The sequence below is a fragment of the Cynocephalus volans genome, chromosome 3, assembly GCF_027409185.1.
Source record: "Cynocephalus volans isolate mCynVol1 chromosome 3, mCynVol1.pri, whole genome shotgun sequence".
NCBI lineage: Eukaryota > Metazoa > Chordata > Mammalia > Dermoptera > Cynocephalidae > Cynocephalus > Cynocephalus volans.
Window position 1 is genome coordinate 172522837 of NC_084462.1, and position 21092 is coordinate 172543928.

Here is a 21092-nt window from a genome sequence, read left to right on the forward strand (position 1 = left end):
TTGATCCAATCCACCAAAGCACAGTCAGATTGAGCATGGAGGCACTTCAGATTACTACAGATCACAGGCCTCTGCTTTACAAAGAAAGATGAAATCTACCCCACTTCATCCAGTAATGTGCTCCTGATAATCTGGCCACTGACAATACAATATGGCACAAGGTCTAATAAAACAGTACCTTCACAGCTGGTTTGTTAATTGCATTGTGGCATTCAATATGCTGGCAGTGGATGGGATTCCAAGCTGTAAAGCAAAGCACAACTGATGAATACACCTCATTGAAATTATCTGTGACTTAGTTAGTAAAAAAACAGATAACCTCAGTAATTTTCTTTTTCCTAAATAGAACCATCATCAGAAAGCTTCCTAACAGAATCATTTTTTTAATCCATAAAAAAATTAAAAATCAGGCATAGATATCACAACTCTGTGCATTTTCCCAGGGGAAAAGACAAGCCAGTATAAGTGGCACACACAGTTATACATTCCATATTACCTCATAATGGTATACCATTAATAAGTTCCCAAAGGTTTTTAAAAACTATGGTTTCATTTGATACCCAACAACTCTGTGGGGTAGGTAAAACAGATTGCTAATCCCATCTCATATAAAAATAAGTTAAAGTTATAAAGGTTAAGTAGCTTGATATGGTCACAGAGTTAGCAAATGATAAGTTAAGACTAGAATCTATAGCTCTTGGTTCTCGACACCCTGCTCTTTTCACTACAATATACTATGCTAAACATCCTACATTTTTGGCACCAGAAAGCATTCCAAATTGATAATAACTGAAATAAATGGTAAGGCATCCTCCACCATTCCACTTCCCACCCCATCTCCACCAAATATGGAGACTGGAAAAATGAGTTTCTTACCCAAAAGAAGCAGATCTCTTTCATACAAGTGACCCACATACTAAACCTGTTAGTTTGCTAATACCCAACTCCTTAACCCAATATACACACAGAATGAGGAGAAGAACTAAGTGACCTGGAGTAAATCAGAATAAGAATCACAACCAGTAATTATCATCATCTGGTTGATTTTGTAGCCCAAAGCACTTAGCTAGCAATATTTTATTCATAAATAATGATAATAACAATAACAATAGGTTTATATGCTTGAAAGTAGGACATTTTTCTAAAGTACCATACTCTAAAATTATAAAAATATGATTGGCCTAATACATAAGAATTTGCAGATGAGAAATATTCTTACTTATTACATATATGATTATAATTCAAAAATATTTATTATTAACGATCCAGAACTAATTTATGCTCCAGCCATTTTATATGTTCTATCAAAAAGTGTCCCAACTTCAAATCTTCTGTCCTATTGTTAGACCAGGCATAAGACTCTGTGTCTAGTTGGAGATTCGGGAAAATATGGTTAACAGAGCCACTGACCTTTAGAAATATACGACGGGTCTATTTAATTAAAAAGAAGAAAAGAAGTACAGTCCAAATACCATTATTCTAATAACATGGTATCATACCAATTATATTTTTAGAGCAAGAGAAAGAAAAAGTGAAGGAGTAAATGCATAGATGAATGAAAAAATAACTTGGGTATCAGTACTCCTAAATACAAGATGTTTCTCATATGTGCTAAAGTCAATATGAATATAAAGAATGGGAACCATTTTTCTTGTGCAATTAGAAAAACTTAGAGGAAAAGACTGCCTATAAACAATACATGAATTGCAAACACATGGGACATGTGCCCCATTCCTTCAATTCCAAACTGATGACAGGTATCGCTAATCCATAACATCATACCTTCCTGCTGAGTCCAGAACTGACTTTAGGTTCCTTCTTACCACTAAGCTCCAAGCAGTCACCGCTAATCAAAACAGCATTGTCATACAAGATGAAATTTCCTAACCAACTCTGAATCAGTGTATTTTGAGAATGTTTGCAGATTGCTTTATAAATATTAAGAGGTTCTTGACACTTACAGGCAGAAGTGATATTCAAGATACATGACAATGCTGTGGCACAGGCAAAAACAAATCAGAACAAGCATCAACCATAGCACTTGATCAGGGCTCTAAAGACTCCTGCTCTGCCAGAAATTAGTGCTTTTTATGTGGACAATGGGGATATCCAGGAGGTCCTACTCCTCCAAATTTTTATTCCATTTTTCCTGGGTGTCACTGAGTTAAGAACATGTTGTAGGATACTTCATTTAAGTTTATCAATGCCATATTAGATTTAAGCTTACTAGAACAGTGATTCTAAGCTCTTGCTGTGGTATTAAAAAATCACTTGCCGAGCTTTTTAAACTATGATGTCTGGAGCCTATGTTAGATCTACCTAATCAAGATCTCTGAGAATAGAACACAGGTATTTGTAATTAGGAAAAGCACTACAATTGATTTAAATATAAGGACAATCAATATCCCTTATCTTGTGGTAAATATAGTTATGATAGATCTCCATTCAAAAATAATAACAAAAAATACAGCATAAAAACATATCAGACAAGAATCTGCTTCCAACTATCCTGGAATAATTGATACTAGACTTGCCTTCCCATCATAAACAACTACAAAACTGAAAAATATATATGAAACAACTATTTTCTGAAATTGGACTACAGGTATTGTAGGACAGTGATCCTTGAGAGAAGAAAAACAATGCAATAAGACCCACAATCAGCCTAGCTTTCCTCCTGGAAGCAATTTTCAGACTTTGCCCCTAGAAGGGTAAAGAAAAGCACAGTAGGGTAGTTTTGTTGAGTTGAAGGGACAGAAACAGAAGTTTGGAGAGGCAAGGTGACTGGGGATTTTCTCTACAGAATACCAAAGAAAGGAAAGCTTTGCAAAGACGGAGCTCCAGAAATCAGAGTAGAAGTCTCTTTGGATCTTTGGCTTTATTCTAAGCTGAATGTGTGTAAAGTAAAACCCCATAAGGCTGGATAAAGGAAAAACTGTGGGTTGTTTGTAAGCTAAACAATTCCTAGAGCTAACACTGGAGATATTCCAGTTCCAACCAGCCAGAGTAGAGCAAACTCTTGAACACCTGGGGTAATCAATACAGACACCACAAGAGTCATACCTCAGTAATATGACTAAAATAAAATTAGGGAAAAAGCTACTCTAGGCCCACCCTAACAAAGCTTCACAACAAGTGTTGAAAGGGTCAAGATGATCCATAAGTTGCTTGACTGCCAACACAAACTTCAGCACTCTGTAATGGAAAACAACAAAATCCAGACACTCAATAATGTAATATTCATTAAATCCATCATCTAGTCAAAAATCACTTGATATTTAAAAAGGGAGGAAAATGTTACTTATAACTAGGGAAAAAGCGATCAATAAAAACAACCCAGAAATTACAGAGATGAGATAGCAAACAAGGAGTTTAAAACAGCTATTATAAACATATTCAAAGGAAAACATGAACATAAACATAATGAGGACAGAACAGGAAGATATAATAAAAGAATAAAGTGGAACATCTAAAAATGAAAAATACAATATCCAAAATAAAAAAATCACTGAATAAGCTTAACAACAGATTAGACAATGCAAAAGAATAGATCAGTGAATTAGGAGACATAACAACAGAAACCACCCAAACTGAGGTACTGAAATAAATAGAGTTTCACTGAGCTACAGGAAAACTTCAGGCAGTATAAAATACATGTGATTAAAAGCACAAAAAGATCATGAGGGGTAATAGTTGAAGAAACAATGGCCAAAATTTTTCAAATTTAACAATAACTATCTGCCCACAGATCCAAGAAGCTCAATGAATCATGAGCAAGATAAAAGCAAAGAAAATCACACCAGAACTCATTATAACCAAATTAATGAAAACCAATGATAAGAAGAAAATCTTAAAAGCATCCAGAAAAAAAAAAAAAGACACATTACTTACAGGGGAACAAAGATAAGAATGATCGCTGATTTCTCGTCAGAAACAATGCAAGCCAGAAGACAATGGAACGACATCTTTAATAGGCTGAAAGAAAAAAACTGTCAACCTAGAATTCTATACCCAGTGAAAATATCCTTGAAAAATGAATATGAGATAAAGACTATTTGAAGACAAACACCAGATAAGAGAATGCATTGCTATTTGAGCTCCACTATAAGAAATGTTAAAGGAAGTTCTTCAGGCTAAAGGAAAACAATACCAAATAGAAGTTCAGGGCTACACAAAAGCATAAAGAGTGCTGAACATCATAAATATGGTCAATAACTACAAAAGATTTTTTTTTACTCATATTAACACGTTGTTAAAGATGATTGACTATTTAAAACAAAAAATAGTACTAACGAACTCAGGCTAATATTATAGATAGAAGCATCTATATATCTTGTTTAATAACAAGAACAAAAGAATGGGAGAGGGAAAATAAAAATATATAGAGTTCTTATGTTACATGTAAACTGGTATATTATTTGAAGGAAGACTGTGAAGTTAAAAGTACATATTATAAATGTTAGAACAATTTTATAAAAGGAGATATAGCTAACAATCCAATACAGAGATAAGATGGAATACTAAAAATCCAAAAGAAGGCAAGATATCAAAATATATATATATGAAAAAATAGAAAATGAATACAAAATGATAGACTGAAGACCAAACATATCAGTAATTACATTACATGTAAATAGTCTAAACAATAATTAAATTAATGTAAATGGTTTGAAAGGCAGAGATTGCCAAACAGGACTTAAGTTTTTAAAAAACCATGATTCAATTGTATGCTGCCTGTGGGAAACACACTTGAAATATAAAGACACAGATAAGTTAAAAGTAAACATAAAAATTTATGCAATACAAACACTAGTCCTAAGAAAGTTGAAGAGTGTACATAAATACTACAGGGGAAAAAAAGTAGGCTCCAGAACAAAAAATATTACCAAAAATAAATGATGAAAGGGTCATTTCACAATGATGAAAGGGTCAATTCATCAAGAAAAGATAACAATCTTAAATATTTGTGCACTCATTAAGCTGACAGAACTGAAAGGAAAAATAAATCCACAATTAGAATTGTAAATTTCAACAACCTTCTCTTAGTAATTGATAAAACAAGCAGACAGAAAATCAGTAAAAATATAAGACTTGAATGCTCTCAGACAACTTAACCTAATTGATAATGATAGAAATCTCCATTCAACTACTGTGGAATACACATTTTTTTCAAGTGCATATTCAACATTTACTAAGGTAGACAATATTCTGGTCCAGAAAATAAGTCTCAAAAAATTAAATGGAGGTACATCATACAGTATGTTCTCTAACCACAGTGGAATTAAACTAAAAACCAATGGCACAAAGATATCTGGAAAATTCGCCAAATATTTGTACATTAAAAAAACACACTTCTAAACAATCCACAAGTCAAAAAAGAAATCACAAGGAATATTAGAAAATATTCTTTTTTCAATAAAATAAAATATAAATATTCTTTACTTAAATACTATACAATGAAAACATAACATATATATAACAAATTTATGGGAAGCAACTAAAGCAATGTTTAAAAGGAAATTAATAGCTTTAAATTCTTAGATAATATAAAAGTTCCAAAATAAATTATTTATGCTTCTACATTAAAAAGATAGAAAAATAACAAATCAAACTCAATGTTAGTATGAAGAAGAAAATAATAATGATAAAAGAAAATAACAATGATAGAATAATAATAATGATAGAAATTAAAAACAGAAAACCAATAGACCAAATCAGTAAAACAAAAACCTGGTTCTTTGCAAAGATCAATAAAATTGATAATCCCCCTAGCCAGCCTGATAAAGAAAAAAAAAAAAGACAAATTGACAATTCTAGTAATAAAAGGTAGGACAACACTACAGATCCTACAGACATGCCAATAAATTTGAAAATTTGGATGAAATGCTCACATTCCTCAAAATACAAAGATTACAAAATATGACCCAATAAAAATAAAAACAGTAGCCCCATAACTATTAAAGAAATTTAATTCATAACATAAAACCTCCATAAATTCATAACATAAAACCTTCCCCCACACACACAAAAACCCCAAGTCCTGATGGCTTCACCATGGAATTCTATTAGTCATTTAAGGAATAATTAATAGAAATCCTATATAAACTCTTTCAGAAAATAAAAGAGAAGGAAACACTTCCCAACTCATTTTATGAGGTCAGCATTACTCTGTAAACAAAACCAGATGAAGGCATTACAAAAAAAGAAAACTAGATCAATATCCCTCATAAATGTAGGAGCATGAACACTTAACAAAAACTTAGAAAATTACATCTGGCAATATAATACAGCATGACAAAATGGAGTTTATTCAAGGAATGCAAGGTTGGCTTAACATTTGCAAAGTAAATTAATGTAATTTACCATACTAACAGAATAAAAGAAGGAAATCATATATCATCTCAACAGAGAGAGAAAATGCATTTGACAAAAATTGACATTCATTCATTCATGATTAAAACTCAACAAAGTAATAATAGATAGAAACTTTCTCATTCTAATAAAGTATCTATGAAAACCTACACCTAACATCACATTTAGTGGTGAAAGCCTTAATACTTTCTCTCACAGACTGAGGGATTAAAACAAAGATGCCCACTCTCCGCACTTCTATTCAACAATAAACTGGAGATATGAAGTATTGCAATGAGAAAAAAAGAAGAAAAGAAAGGAGGAAGGGAAGGAAGAAATAAAAGAAAGGAGGAAAGGAAAAGGAATGATGGAAGGAGAGAGGGAGAGGAAGAGAAAGAAAGAAGGAAAGAAAAAGAGAAAGAGAGAGAAGAACAGCATACAAATTAGAAAAGAAAAAAATTTTTTTAATTATTTGCAAAAAGCATAATCATTATACAGAAAATCTTCTAAAACATTAAAATCTATAAAAACTTTAAAAGCTATGAAAACTAAGTGAATTTAGCAAGATTGCAGAATATAAAGTCCACATATTAAAAAATCAATTACATTTCTATATAGTAGCAATAAACAGAGTACTGAAATTTTTACACACTATTTACAATATCACCCAAAACAATGAAATATTTAGGAATACCTTTAACAAAATATCTGCAATATCTTAACACTGAAAACTAACAAATATTGCTGACAGAAATTAAAGATCTAAGTAAATGGATAAATATGCCACATTCATGGATAAGAAGACTCACTGTTAATATGCCAATTCTCCCCAAATTAAAAGATATATTTAATACAATCCCATTCAAAATCCAAGCATATTGTTTTGTAGAAATGACAAGCTGATAGTAAAATTTATATGACAATGTAGCAAAATAGCCAGAACAATTCTTTTTTGTTTTGTGTTTTTTGGGGGGGTTTTGTTTGTTTGTTTGTTTTTGGTTTTTTGTTGCTGCAGTTGTTGTTTTTGCTAAAAGGGAAATTTATTTAATGTATATGTGTATATTAATAAAAAAGAAAGATTTCAAATCAACAATCACCTATACACCATGATAAACTAGAAAATAAAGAAGAAACTAAGCCCAGACTTATCAAAGGAAGTAAATATCAAAATTTAGAGCATAGATAAAAGAAAAAGAAGATAGAGAAAACAAAAACAGAGAAAATCAATGAAATCAAAAGTTGGTACTTGGATGAGATCTACAAATTTACAAACTTTTACCTAAATGGATTAAGAAAATAGAGAAAAGACTCAAATAACTAAAATCAGAAATGAAAGAAGGGTCATTACAACCAAATTTACAGACGTCAAAAGGGTTATAAGAGAATACTATGAATAATTGTTTATCAACAATTTAGGTCATCCAGATGAATAAATTCCTAGAAACATGCCACATACCAAGACTGAATTATGAAAGAAAAAAAAAGAGTTTAAACAGAACTATAGCTAGTATGATGTGTGATTATCATTTCTTACATTCTGGATGCAGGACTCCCTTGAGGATTTCTTGCAGGACTGTTCTTCTGGCAGTGAACTCCGGCACTTTTTGTCTGCAAAATGCACTATTTCTTCCTCATTTCTAAAAGATAGCCTTGCTGGTTATAGTATTCTCAGCTGGCAGCTTTTCTCTTTTGGTATTTTGAATATATCATCCCATTTTCTTCTGGCCTGTAGAGTTTCTGTTGAGAAGTCTGCTGTTAGTCTGATAGGTGATCCCTTGTAGGTGAATTGTCACTTTCCGCTTGCTTCTTTTAAGATTCTCTCTTTGTCTTTGAGGTTTATCAGTTAGAATATAATGTGTCTTGGAGAGGATCCTTTTGAGTTTAATCTGTTTAGGGACCTTTGAGCCTCCTGGATCTGAATGTCCATGTCTTTCCCCATACAGGGAAAGTTTTCCATTATTAGTTTCTTGAGTAGGTTTCAGTCCCTTTTTCTTTCTCCTCTTCTTCTGGAATACCCACAATTTGAATTGTGCATGTAGGTTGTCTGCTAGCTCTCTTAGATTTTCTTCATTTTTTAAAAATTCTTTTTTCCTTTTTTTTGTCTGCCTGGGTTATTTCAAAAAGACTATCATCAAGGTCAGAAATTCTTTCTTCTGCTTGTTCTAGTCTGCTACTTAAGCTCTTGGTTGTGTTTTTTATTTCATTAAATGAATCTTTCAGTTCCATGAGTTCTGCTACATACTTTTTTAAGGTATTAATCTCTTTGTAAATTTCCTTCTTCATATCCTGGATTTTTTTTTCTCATTTCATTATTTGGTCTAACTGAGTCTTTTCATATCTCAGTGAGTTTCATCAAGATTTCTCAGAATTCCTTTTCAGTCATTTCAAGGGTTTCCTGCTCTATGGGGTCTGGTATTTGAGAATTATTTTGGTGGTGACATATTTTCTTGGGTTTTCATATTTTTAGTATCTCTACATTGATGTCTGGTCATCTGGTATAGAAGTTGTTTCTTCTCTTACTCTGGAGTGGGCTTTCAGGAAAGAGATGTCCACTTCTTTTTCCAGTCTCTGTTGGTGACAATCCTTGTGTCAATGCAGTCAAGAGTCTAGCAGGTCACCTGCATAGTGGCTGTGACTACTGCAGTGGTGTCCAGCCACTTTTGCAGCAGCTGTGGCTGTGGCAGTTGCTGTGGTGGGTTACCTGCGTTGAAGTGGTGTTTTGGTGTGTTCCTTGCCTGCTCCTGCCTAGGACCCCAGGTGAGCTCTATTCCTTGCCTACTTCTCAGCAAAGGAGGTTGCCCTCAGTTCCTGCCTAGGACCTCAGGTGTGCTTTTTCTTCCCAAAACGATTTTGAAGAAGAAAAAAATCTAGAGAACTTACACTGCAAAATTTCTAGATATACTATGAAGCTACAGTAATCAAGATCATGCAATGTTGGTGTAAGGATAGACGTTGAAACAAAATAGAGCCTAGAAATAGACACACATATATGTGGTCAAATACTATTCAATAAAAGAACCAGATAATTCAATGTGGAAAGGATAATCTTTTCAGCAGATCGAACCAAAACAACTGTATAGCCTTACAGGAAATAAAATGCAACACTTCCTCCTACCATATACAAAAATTAATTCCAAATGCATCATATACTTAAATGTAAAATCTTAAATTATACAACTTCTAGAACCATAGGAGAATTTCTTTACAACCTTAGGAGAGACAAACAAAAAAAACCATAAAAGAAAAAAATTATAAATTTCAATTTATCAAAACTAAAAATTGCTTTTTGAAATACCTAGTTTCTTTTTTTTTTTTTTTTTTTTTTTTTTTTTTTTTTTTTCGTGACCGGCACTCAGCCAGTGAGTGCACCGGTCAGTCCTATATAGGATCCGAACCCGCGGGCGGGAGCGTCGCCACGCTGCCAGCGCAGCACTCTACCAAGTGCGCCACGGGCTCGGCAAAATACCTAGTTTCTTACTGAGAGAACATACAATATGTTGACAAAAATCTTATATTTTGAATATATAATGTAAGAAGATAAGCACCCCAATTTAAAAATGGGCAAAAAACATCACTGGGAACTTCACACACACAAAAAGATATACAAATGGCCAGTAAGCAACTGATACCACACTCATTATCATTCATCAGAGAAATGCAAATTAAACAACAATGTGATATTACTACATGGCCATCAGGATGTCTAACATTAAAAAAACTGATAATTCCAAATGTTGAAAATAATGTAGAACAACTGGAACTCTCATACACTGCTGCAGGAAGTGTAAAATGGTACAACTACTACTGAAGAACTCCTTGGACATTTCTCATAAAATTAAACAGACTAACCATATGATCCAGTATTTTTACTGCTAGGTGTTTACCAAAAGAAATAAATGCATATTTTCACAAAACACTTTTACATCAATGTTTATAGCTCTACTCATAGTAGCCAAAAATGTTCAAGAAGTGAATGAATAAACTAACTGTGATATATCTATACAACAGAATACTATGCAACTATGAGAAGGAATAAACTGATACATCAACATGGATAAATCTCAAAAACATTATGCTGAGTGAAATAAACAGATACAAAAGATGGCACATACCTGATTCCATTCATATAAAATCCTAGAACAACCAAAACTAATCTATAACAACATAAAGCAGATCAGTGGTTGCTTATGGTGGGGAGTGTGACAGATTGATTGAAAAGAGAAACAAGAAATCTTTGCCGAGTGATGGAAGTATTCTATATTTTTTATTACAGTGTTAGTTACATTAGTGTACATATCTGAAAAAAAGTTATTAAACTACAGTTGTATGCTTAAAATGAGTCATTTTATTGCATTAAAATTACACCTCGATATATTTGATTTAAAAAGGAAGACAAAAAGTGCCAATGAAAAATATACTTCAAAGAAAAGAAAACATACTAAAAAACTGAAAGGAAACACACATCTGAAAATTATCTAGTCCGTAAATCAATAGATTTTAGGAAAGCATGTGGCATCTGCAACATGATGCAAGAACACATAGCCTCTATAAAAACAGGAGAAGAAAGTCATAGAAATTCAGAGTAAAAGGGGAAGTTAACAGAAAGGTATAAAATGAATTTGGATGAGATATACAATAAGTATAAATGAACTAAAAATAAAATAGCAAAATTAGAAATTCTCACTGAAAGCAATAAATAATAGAGCTGATTGGGGGTGAGGAGAAATCAAGTAAACTATAAGGTAAGCCATCCTGAGAAGCTAAGAATATAGAAGAAAAGATAAATGTATGAAACCAGTGGTTATAATAGCTACAGAGTACAGAAAATAAAAATCTGACCTGAGAAATATAGCTAATCCTGAGAAATATATCCAAACAATTGAAAGAAATGCAATAATTTAAAAATTCATTAATGAGAAATTTCTTGAAAAATATTGAAAAAGAACCTGAATTTGCAGATTGAAAATGCTCTTCACATTACAAGCAAAAGTCAAGAAAAAGAAATTCAGCTCTTCCCTTTTGTGGCCATTGCCCAGGTGGCAGCAGGACGTTCAGTCCCATTGTGACCTCTGAGCAAAGCAAGAGCTATAAAATGCATTTCAGTGCACCTTCCTACATTTGCAGGAAGATTATGTCTTCCCTTCTTTCTAAAGAGCTGAGAAAGAAGTACAAAGTTCAAGTTGTGCTAGGACACTATAAAGGTCAGCAAATTGGTGAAGTAATCCACGTTTCCAGGAAGAAATATGTCATCTACATTGAACGGGTACAGCAGGAAAAGGCTATCGGCACAACTGTCCATGTGGTCATTCACTCCAGCAACGTGTTATCACTAGGCTAAAACTGGACGGAGATCAAAAAAAGATCCTTGAACAGAAAGTCAAATCTCACCAAGTAGGAAAGGAAAATGGAAATACAAGGAAGAAACAATTGAGAAGATGCAGGAAAAAAGTAATTTTATATACAACATTCAATAAAAACTGCTAAGATGAAGAAAAGAAAAAAAAATTCATATCTAGAAATATTTATGAAAACTTCTTTTTAAAGAAAGAAAGAAAGAAGTCTGCAAGAGTAAAGAACAACGAAGGGATTCCTACAGAAGACAAAATCATAGTGGTCTGAGATTTCTCTTCTAATAACTTAATGCCAGAAAACAATGCAGCAATATTTACACATTTTTCACAGTGAAGCAGAGTTTTCTTTTAGGTGTGAATCAATAGAAAGACATTTCTAAATATGCCTAAGCTTAAAAAATACATGCATATAACCTACATTCTACTGCTGAAAATATGACAGAAAAAAAAATCTGGGTTTTATTTCCAGAAACAACAAACAAAGTAATTCAAGCCAATTCTCCTACTGAGAATAAGTAGAAAAACTGGACAAGATCAAAAACAAAACAAAACAACAACCACAAAACAAAGCCCAGAGAGCTTTATGGGAGAAGTATGGGGCCATGATTCATAAGAAGGAGCAAACACTGAGAGGTGGACCTGGAATCTAAGGCCACTCTTCCTCCTTTGCTTATTTCTCTATCCACCAGTTCCACAAGATAGGCAGATTTTAACAAAATCTTTGAGCTAGCAAAACAAAAATTGGAATTCAGGGACCACCAAGAAGTGGGAGACCCGAAATATCCCTAGGCTATGGGTTGGAAGGGGTCTCAAAAGGCCATACACAGGAGTAAAGGTGAACCAGAAGTAAACCAATCTTCACAGGGACTGAAAATCAGCCTCAGATTATCTCAAGAATGGAACACAGGTCTTTTTCATTTTTTTTTTTTTTTTTTTTAGCTGCATGAAGGTGACCTGGATGGCTAATGTCCATATCTTCTCACCAAAAGCAAAAGTAAATCCTCTCTGAAGGAATATAACATCATTCTAAGCCTCAAATTAGCTCTATAGTTTTTACATCTAATGTCCTGCACATAATAAAAAGTAATCATACATATAAGAAGACAAGAAAACAAAAGAAACAACAGATAATAGAATCAGAATCTTCAGGAATCCAGAATATTGAGTTATCAGAAACAGATTTTTTTACACTATGCTTAATACGTTCTACAAAGTAAATTAGAGAATATCATCACATAACTGAAATATATACAGATGCTCCTCGACTTACAATGGGGTTATATCCCAATAAACCCATCATAAGTTGAAAATATCATTAAGTCAAAAGTGCATTTAATACACCCTACCAAACATCATAGCTTAGCCTAGCCTACCTTGAACATACTCTGAACACTTACATTAGCCTACAATTGGGCAAAATCATCTAACACAAAGCCTGTCACGTTGAATATAATATCATGTTGAATATCTTGTGTGTTTTATTGAATACTATACTGAAAGTGAAAAACAAAATGGGTATATGGGTACTCGAAGTATATATTCTACTGAATGCATGTCACTTTTGCACCATCTTAAAGCTGAAAAATCATAAGACAAACTATCCTAAGTCAAGAACCATCTGTATATACATTTTTTGTTTTGTTAGGTTTATGCATGTGGATCCAAACCCTTGTATAACACCGCACTCTAAACAAATGAGCTAATCAGCCATTTCTGTGTATACTCTTTAAAAGACCAAATGGAAATTCTAGAACTTAAAAATATATTAATCAGCGGGAGAGACTGGGAAGATGTTGGTCAAAGGATACAAAATTTCAGAAAAAAAGATATATAATAATCAAAATTAAGAATATAATTGGGAAGCTAAAGAATTAGTGAATGGGAAGATGAGTCAGAAAAGAGATTCAGCATGAAGCACAGAAAGATGAAATGGGGAAGGGCACTACACAAAATATACTTAGGATACATGGAGGAAAGGTATAACATATGTCATTGGAATTCCAGAAAGAGAGATGAGAATATGGCAAAAGCTATTTTTGAAGAGATAAGAGGACTTCCAGTTATAGCCATGATGGCAAAGGTGGTATTGGACTTATCCTCTCATTGGACTAAATGTATGAAGCAAATACTTTTAGACATTGGGTATAGATTTTAACAAAGAGCTGCAATCCTTTTTAAAAAGTAAAGCATACAAGTTAAGTTTTACATTCACCTTGGCTTTCTGCCTGGGGACATTTCCAAACTGCAGCAAAGGGAAGTGGAACCCAATAAGAAACCAGCATTTTCAGTGGATAGAGGAATGGATTTCACTGTAGAAATATCAGAGTAAAGAAATGCTAAGGAAGATGTAATTCTGAATAAAGGTACAGAAGAAAAGGGAGCTGCAGAAAAGAGGTGCCACAAATCTGTGTAAGGGTACCCTTCAGGTCCTTGGCCTAATCCCAAACTGCATGTGCTCAGAGCAAAATTCTGCACGGACTAGTTGAGAAGAGCTGCTCAATGGTTGAAAGCTGAACAGAGATTTTAGAGATCACAAAGTGCTGGGGATACATGGTATTTCCAAAGTAGCTGAAGTGAGGAACTTTAGTGAATACACCAGGAATTCAGGAGTCAACAGATAGGTCACACCTTAGGAATGAAAACCATGCTCTAGGCCTAGGTTATCAAATTTATGGGCATAGAACTGTTCATGGTATTCTTTTATTATCCTTTTAATGTCCACAGGATCAATAATGGTGACCTCTATTTCCTTTTTGATATTAAGAATTTTTATGATCTCTCTTTTTCTCTTTTTTCTTGGTTAGCTTGGCTAGAAGTTTATCAGCTTTATTGATTTTTTTTTTTAAGTTTTTGGTTTTGCTCATATTCTCTATTTCCTGCTTTAAATTTTACTGAATACTTCTCTAACTCCTATTATTTCTTTTTTTAATGCATGCTGTAGGCTTAAATTGACCTTCTTTCTCTAGTTTCCTAAGGGAGAAGTCTGTATTTTTGTTTTTAGATCTTCCTTCTTTCTAACCTATGTCTTTAATGATATAAATTTCCTTCTAAGCACTGCTTTCACTACATACCACAAAACTTGATGATAATACTATAGGAATAATAGTATGCACTAAGACTAAAGGCAAAACTGAAATATATCTGGCTTAAGAAATTATAAAACTAAGCCTTGACAGAAGAAGGTGATTGACCAGTAACTTCACTCCAGCAAATACAAAATACAAAATTCAATACTTTTTAGAGGAAATAAACTAGTTCAGAGACTCTACAACGTTCTTTATAATACCCATTATACAGTAAAAATTTGCAAGACATGAAAGGGCTAGAAAATGTGACCCATAATCAAGAGAAAAAGTGTCAACAGAAGCAGACACACAGATGACATAAACTCATTTGGAATTAGGAATAAAGATTTTAAAATAAGTACTTTAAAAATGTTAAAGAATATAGAGAAACAGATCATTAAGATGAGAAGTCCAACAGAGAAATGAAAACTCTAAAAAAGAACTAAAAAAATTATAAAGCTAAAAAAATAGAATGTATGAAATTAACTCTTTGGATGGGCTTTTTAAAAAAATATTGGAGACAGCAGAAGAAAGAATCAGTGAACCTGAAGACAGGTTAATGTAAATCCAAACTAAAGCACAGGTAAACAATTTTTGTCAAAAAAAAAAAAAAGGAATAGAATATCTAAGACCTGTGGGACAATATCAACTACATTTTAAAGTTCCAGAATAAGAGGAGAAAAAGAAAAGGGCAGAACAAATACCTGAGAATGATAACATTCAAAAATTTTCCAAAACTAGGGAAGAACATGGAACCGCAGAATCAAGAAGCTCAGCAAACCCCAAGCAGAATAAATGCAAAGACCACCATACTTAAGATCATATTATATAGCTGTTCAGATCATAATGAAACTACTAAATACCAAAAATAAGGAGAAAAATCTTAAAAAGAGACAGGGAAAAATATCATCTGTGTCTACATATTTTGATTCTTTTTCTCTTTCTCTATGGGCCACATTTTCTAGCCCTTTCACATCTTGCAAAATTTTTACTGTGTAATGGGCCAATAAAGAATGTGTTGTAGAGATTCTGAACTATCTGAATTCCTCTAAAAATATGATTATGATTGTACCATTCAGAGGTACAGTCATAAGAACAATGTACAATTTCCTATCAGAGACAAAAGATTGTCATCCATAAAGTGTTAAATGAGAAAATCAATACTTACTAATCACAATGGAATTACAGTAGAAATTAAAACAAAAAGATAACAAGAACCCCAATATTTAGAAATTAAACAGTACTCTCCTAAATAACACAGGCAAAGGAAGTACAGCAATGAAAATTTTTTAATATTTTGGAATGAATGCTAATAAAAACAACACATCAGAATTTGTGGATGCAGCTAATGTACAGCTTAGAGGAAAACTGGTAATTTTAAATGGATAATCTGAAAAAAATTTAATATTGAAAATCAACCAACTAAGTTTTTACTTCAAAAAGCTACAAAAAAGAAGAGAAAATTAAACTCAGAAAGTAACAGGAAGAAAATAGTAAAGTTAAAAGGAAAAGCAATGAAATACATAAAGAACACAACTTTTATTATTTTTTCCTGTTTTTTGTTTTAGTTTATCTATGAATTTGCTAAAATTTAACACCTATTCAGGATAAAAGCTTTAAGTCAATGTGAAATAAAATGAAATTTCCTGAAACCAACATAACAGATATCAGCAAAAGTCTACAGCTAATGCCATACTTAATGGTGAAATGTTCCCTAAAGTTAGAAACAAAACAATGGTGTCATTCTTACCATTTCTATTCAAAAGAATTTCTGTTCTGAAGGTTATAGACAGTAAAACAAACAAAAAAACAACAACAATAAATGGTATAAAGTTTGGAATGGAAGTAGCACAAATGACACCACTGCCTATAGAGAAAATCCAACTAATTGATAAATTACTAGAACTAATCAATGAATTTAGCAAAAATCATAGGATAAAAGATCAATATATAAAAACTCAATGGGATTTCTTTATACTAGCAATAAACAATTGGAAATTAAATTTTTAAATAATGCCATTTACAATAGCTTCAAGAAAATCAAAGACCTAAGAATTTAACAAAACAAATGCAAGAATTCTACACTGAAAAGTACAGAACACTGCTGAGAGAAATTTTAAAAGACCTAAATAATGGAAATATGTACCACATTCATGGATTAAAAAATGCAGTGTTGTTAAAATGTTGATTCTTTCCAAATGGAACCACAGATTTAACACGATCCAGATCAAAATTCCAGCAGGATTATTTTTGGCAGAAATCGAAAGCTGGTACTAAAATTTATATGGAAATACAGAGAACCTAAAATAGTCAAGATGATCAAAGAAAAAGAACAAAGTTAGAAACTTGAGCTATGTGATTTCAAGACTATAAAGTAAAAGCATTTAAGACAGTTTTTTTAATTGGTGTACACATACAGATTGATAAAACAGAATAGAATCTCCACATATATATGATCAAGGGCCAATACATAAGTTGTATTGGGAAAAGGTAATCTTTCCAACAAAGGGTGCTGGAACAATCCACAAAGAAATAAATCAACCATACCCATCATATACAAAATTAAACTTAAGATTGGTCAAAGACCTAAATGTGCAAGATAAAACTATAAAGTTTCTGGAAGGAGAATATATTCACCATCTTGGTGAAGGCAAAGACTTCTTATACAAGACATGGAAGGAATTAACCATAAAAGAAAAAATGATGAATTTGAGTTCATCACAATTGAAAATTTGTGCTCATCAGAAGACAGGAAAGTAAAACAGCAGGCCACAGACTAGAAGAAAATACGTGCAATTTATAAATCTGATAAATGATTCATACAAGACTTCATAAAGAACAATTACATATCAATAATAAAAAGACAAACAACCCAATAGATAACTGGAAAAATACTTTATCAATTACTTCATTAAAAAAAGATATCTGAATGACCAATAAGTATATGAAAATGTGCTTAACATTAGTCATCAGGGAAATATAAATTAAAGTCACGATGAGATACACACCCACAAGAATGGCTAAAATTAAAAACACTGACAATCACAAGTGTTAGAGTGCAGAGCAACTGAAACTTTCATACATTGTTGTATAAAATGTAAAATGGTATAAATGCTTTAGAGAACTGTTTAGAAATGTCTTATAAACTCTATGACCCAACAATTCCACCCCTGAGTGTACAACCAAGAGGAATGAATGTACATGTCCACAAAAAACTTGTGTAAGATGGTCACAGCAGCTTTATGTATATTGGCCAAAACCTAGAAACAACCCAAATGTATACTAATACAAGAACTGATAAGCAAACTGTGGCATGTTCATGCAATGGAATACTTACGTAGCAATAAAAAGAACTACTCATATCCTTAACAACATGAATGAATCTCAGTAACATTATGTTGACTGAATGAAACCAGACACACACAAAAATATATACCGTTTGATCTCCATTTATATTAATACCTAAATTGAATACATGAATTATTAAGAAATCAGAGTGGTGAATGCCTCAGGGTGGAAGAGGAGGTGCTGATTAGAAAAAGCATACCATTACTTTCTGGGGTGAGGGGAGCATCCTATTATCTTTATGTGGGTAATGATTACATGAGTATTACACATTTGTCATAACTGATCCAGCTATGCTCTTGACACTTGGGCATCTTACTATGTACAAAATATACCTTAATAAAGTACTGCTATCACTAACAAAAGACAGGTAACATCTGACAATTTTCCAAAACTGACAAAAGACATCTAGCCACACATCAAGAAGTCCTATGAACCCCTCAAAAACACAAATAGAAATAATATCATAACTAGATATCATAGAGAGAAAAAGATTTATCTTCAAAAGAGCGTTCACTGACAGCTGACTTCTTAATAGAAACAACAAAAATAAAAAGACCTTCAAAGTATGGAAATAAAATGGCTGCCAATCTAGAATTGCATACACTGAGAGTGTTCTTAAGAAACAAAGGGAAAATAAAGACATTTTCAGACAAACACTAACAGAAAAAATTTATTCCCAGAATGTTACTAGAAGAAATTTAAAAGGATATTATTAGAGAAAAAAATGTCAATCCCAGATAGAAGCATGGAGATAAAAAAACGAAAAAGAGCAAGAAAAAAAAAATCTAAGGAATACTGGCTGCATAAAACAATAATAATCATGTTTCATGGAATAATAATAACATATATATAGCATAAAAGCATAGCATGGAAGTCAGGAGGGAGTAAGAGGAGTTAAAGTCATCAGTCATGAAAGGTAAAAGTAATATTTTATACTGAGCACTGATAGGCCAATGATGCACAATATAATCTGTAGAAAAATGACTAGAAAGATAGTAGAAAACTGAATAACTCAGTAAGACAAAGATGGAGTGATGGAATATTTAAAAATACTTATCAATGCAAAAGAGGCAAAAAGGAGAGGAAAAAGAAACAGAAAATACAGGAGAAACAAAAACAATATAAAAATTGTGGATTTAAAACCAAATATATCAGTAATTATACATATTCGTATTTGGATTAATGCTCCAATTAAACAGCAAAGACCATAAAAACTGAGCTTAAAAAAAGAACTGTATGCTGCTTACAAGAAGCACAAGAAATATAAGAATAAAAAGTTAAAAATAAAAGGATGCAGGGGTTTCCAGTCAAGATGGCAGAATTAACAGTCCCCAGTGACACTCTCTCCCACAAATCAGTTTACCACTATTGAAAAGCAAAGACAGCAAAGCTGGGGCTACAAGAGCTCAGGGGAACAGGAGGAGAGACCTACGGAGTGCATGAAGGCAGGAGAAGCCACAGTGAGAGAAAGAAATGATTGCTCCCACCATTTTGAATCCCGGCCACTTCAAGGCTGGAGCTGGTGAGCGCATGGAGCAGGAGCAGGCAAAAGCTGCTGCCATGCCCGTGGTATGAAGTTGCTTGGAGGCTGCAGGGGAGAAGAGGGCCTTGGTGGCCCCCAGGCCAGCAAGACCACTAATAGGGTTCCTGTGGACCCACACAGGAGCAAGGAGCCAGAACAACTGACAAAAGGGAGCCACTCAGAGGCCAGTGAGTCACTGCAAGAGACCAATGCATGGCCTGTCCCATGGAAAGTGTTTGCAGTGTAGGTGGTAGGGGAGGTGGGCCACCAGGGAAACATTGGGGCACAGCAAGGAGAGCTGATCTGCCCTCCAATCGGCACGGGACTGCTCAGTGCAGACTGGTCAGGAATATAGAACTGCAAGGGGAGCAGTTTGCTGAAAAGACTCAGGTCCAGACAAGAGTTTCTACACAACCCAGGTGTACTGGATCTCATGAGACCTGGAAGTACCTACAAAGTCAACCATTAAAACCTGAGCCTTCCCCAGGGAATCAGAAGCAAAGCAGCAATTTAGCTCAACCACAGGGCTCAAGTGCTTATCCCCACAGGAAGTTCGCCCATTTTAGAAGTTCCAGTGCAGAGTTTAAGTAGTGGGAACAGAAAATAATCCAACACAGAACTGAAAGATAAAACAAAATACCCACAGACCAGAGACAAAGTTTGATATTAACTAGTAAAAGTCTCGCTTCACCAAAGAACACCTACAAAACCTAGAAGGACTGGAAAGCCCCTGGGCCCCCAAGCCAGGGAGGGGGAAGGGCCAAGGGCCTCAGCCATGCCCTCCAACACCCACAACCAGCCCAGCAACAACCACCACCAAGTGCTGCAGGAAGCGCCTCAGGCTCCCAAGTCAGGGCAGTGAGGTGCCTTGGGCCTCAGCCACACCCAACCCAGTGATGACCACTGAGCTGCCATAGGAAACATCCCAGGCTCCCAAGACTGGGCAGTGGAGGACTGAGGGCTTCAACCACAACCCCCCTAACATCTGCACCCAGCCCAGTTGCAAACACTGAACCACCACTAGAAGCCCCCTGGTCTCCTGAGCAAGGGCAGTGGGGGGCCGGGGGCTGTAACTATACCCCCCTGACATCTGCATTCAGTCCAGCAACAACCAAGCCACCTGGTCTCCCTTGCAGGAATGAGGGGAGTGCCATGGACCTCAATCATGCCCCCTTCCTCCTTCTACCACCCTATTTCCTTCCCCCATCCTCTCTCCCCCTCCCCGCAAATGCTCTGAAACAACATCTTAGAATGTAAAAACAGATGGAGCCAGGGACCAACCCATCGTCCCACAACCAAGCACACTACCACTGCCATGGGGTCCACCCAGGGTCCTGATCATGGAGCCAGGGACAAACCCCTCCTCCCACAACCAGGCAAGGAGCACACCAAAAACACCGTTTCCATGTGGGTGGTCCACCACAGCCACCACAATAGCCACGGCTGCCACAAAAG

At 34.2% G+C, this 21092-nt stretch overlaps 1 protein-coding gene and 1 pseudogene across 3 annotated transcripts in view; one reads left to right on the forward strand and one right to left on the reverse strand.

Annotated features, from left to right (window-relative positions):
• The window catches only part of UNC79 (unc-79 homolog, NALCN channel complex subunit), a 187150-nt gene that overhangs the window by 138003 nt on the left and 28055 nt on the right, over positions 1-21092 (reverse strand). For all 3 annotated transcript variants that reach the window (XM_063091208.1, XM_063091206.1, XM_063091207.1), the window contains exon 5: positions 179-243. In XM_063091208.1, the coding sequence (XP_062947278.1) occupies positions 179-243 (65 nt within the window). The remainder of the gene's footprint in view (positions 1-178; positions 244-21092) is intronic.
• On the forward strand, positions 9255-12649 carry LOC134371772 (large ribosomal subunit protein uL24-like; annotated as a pseudogene).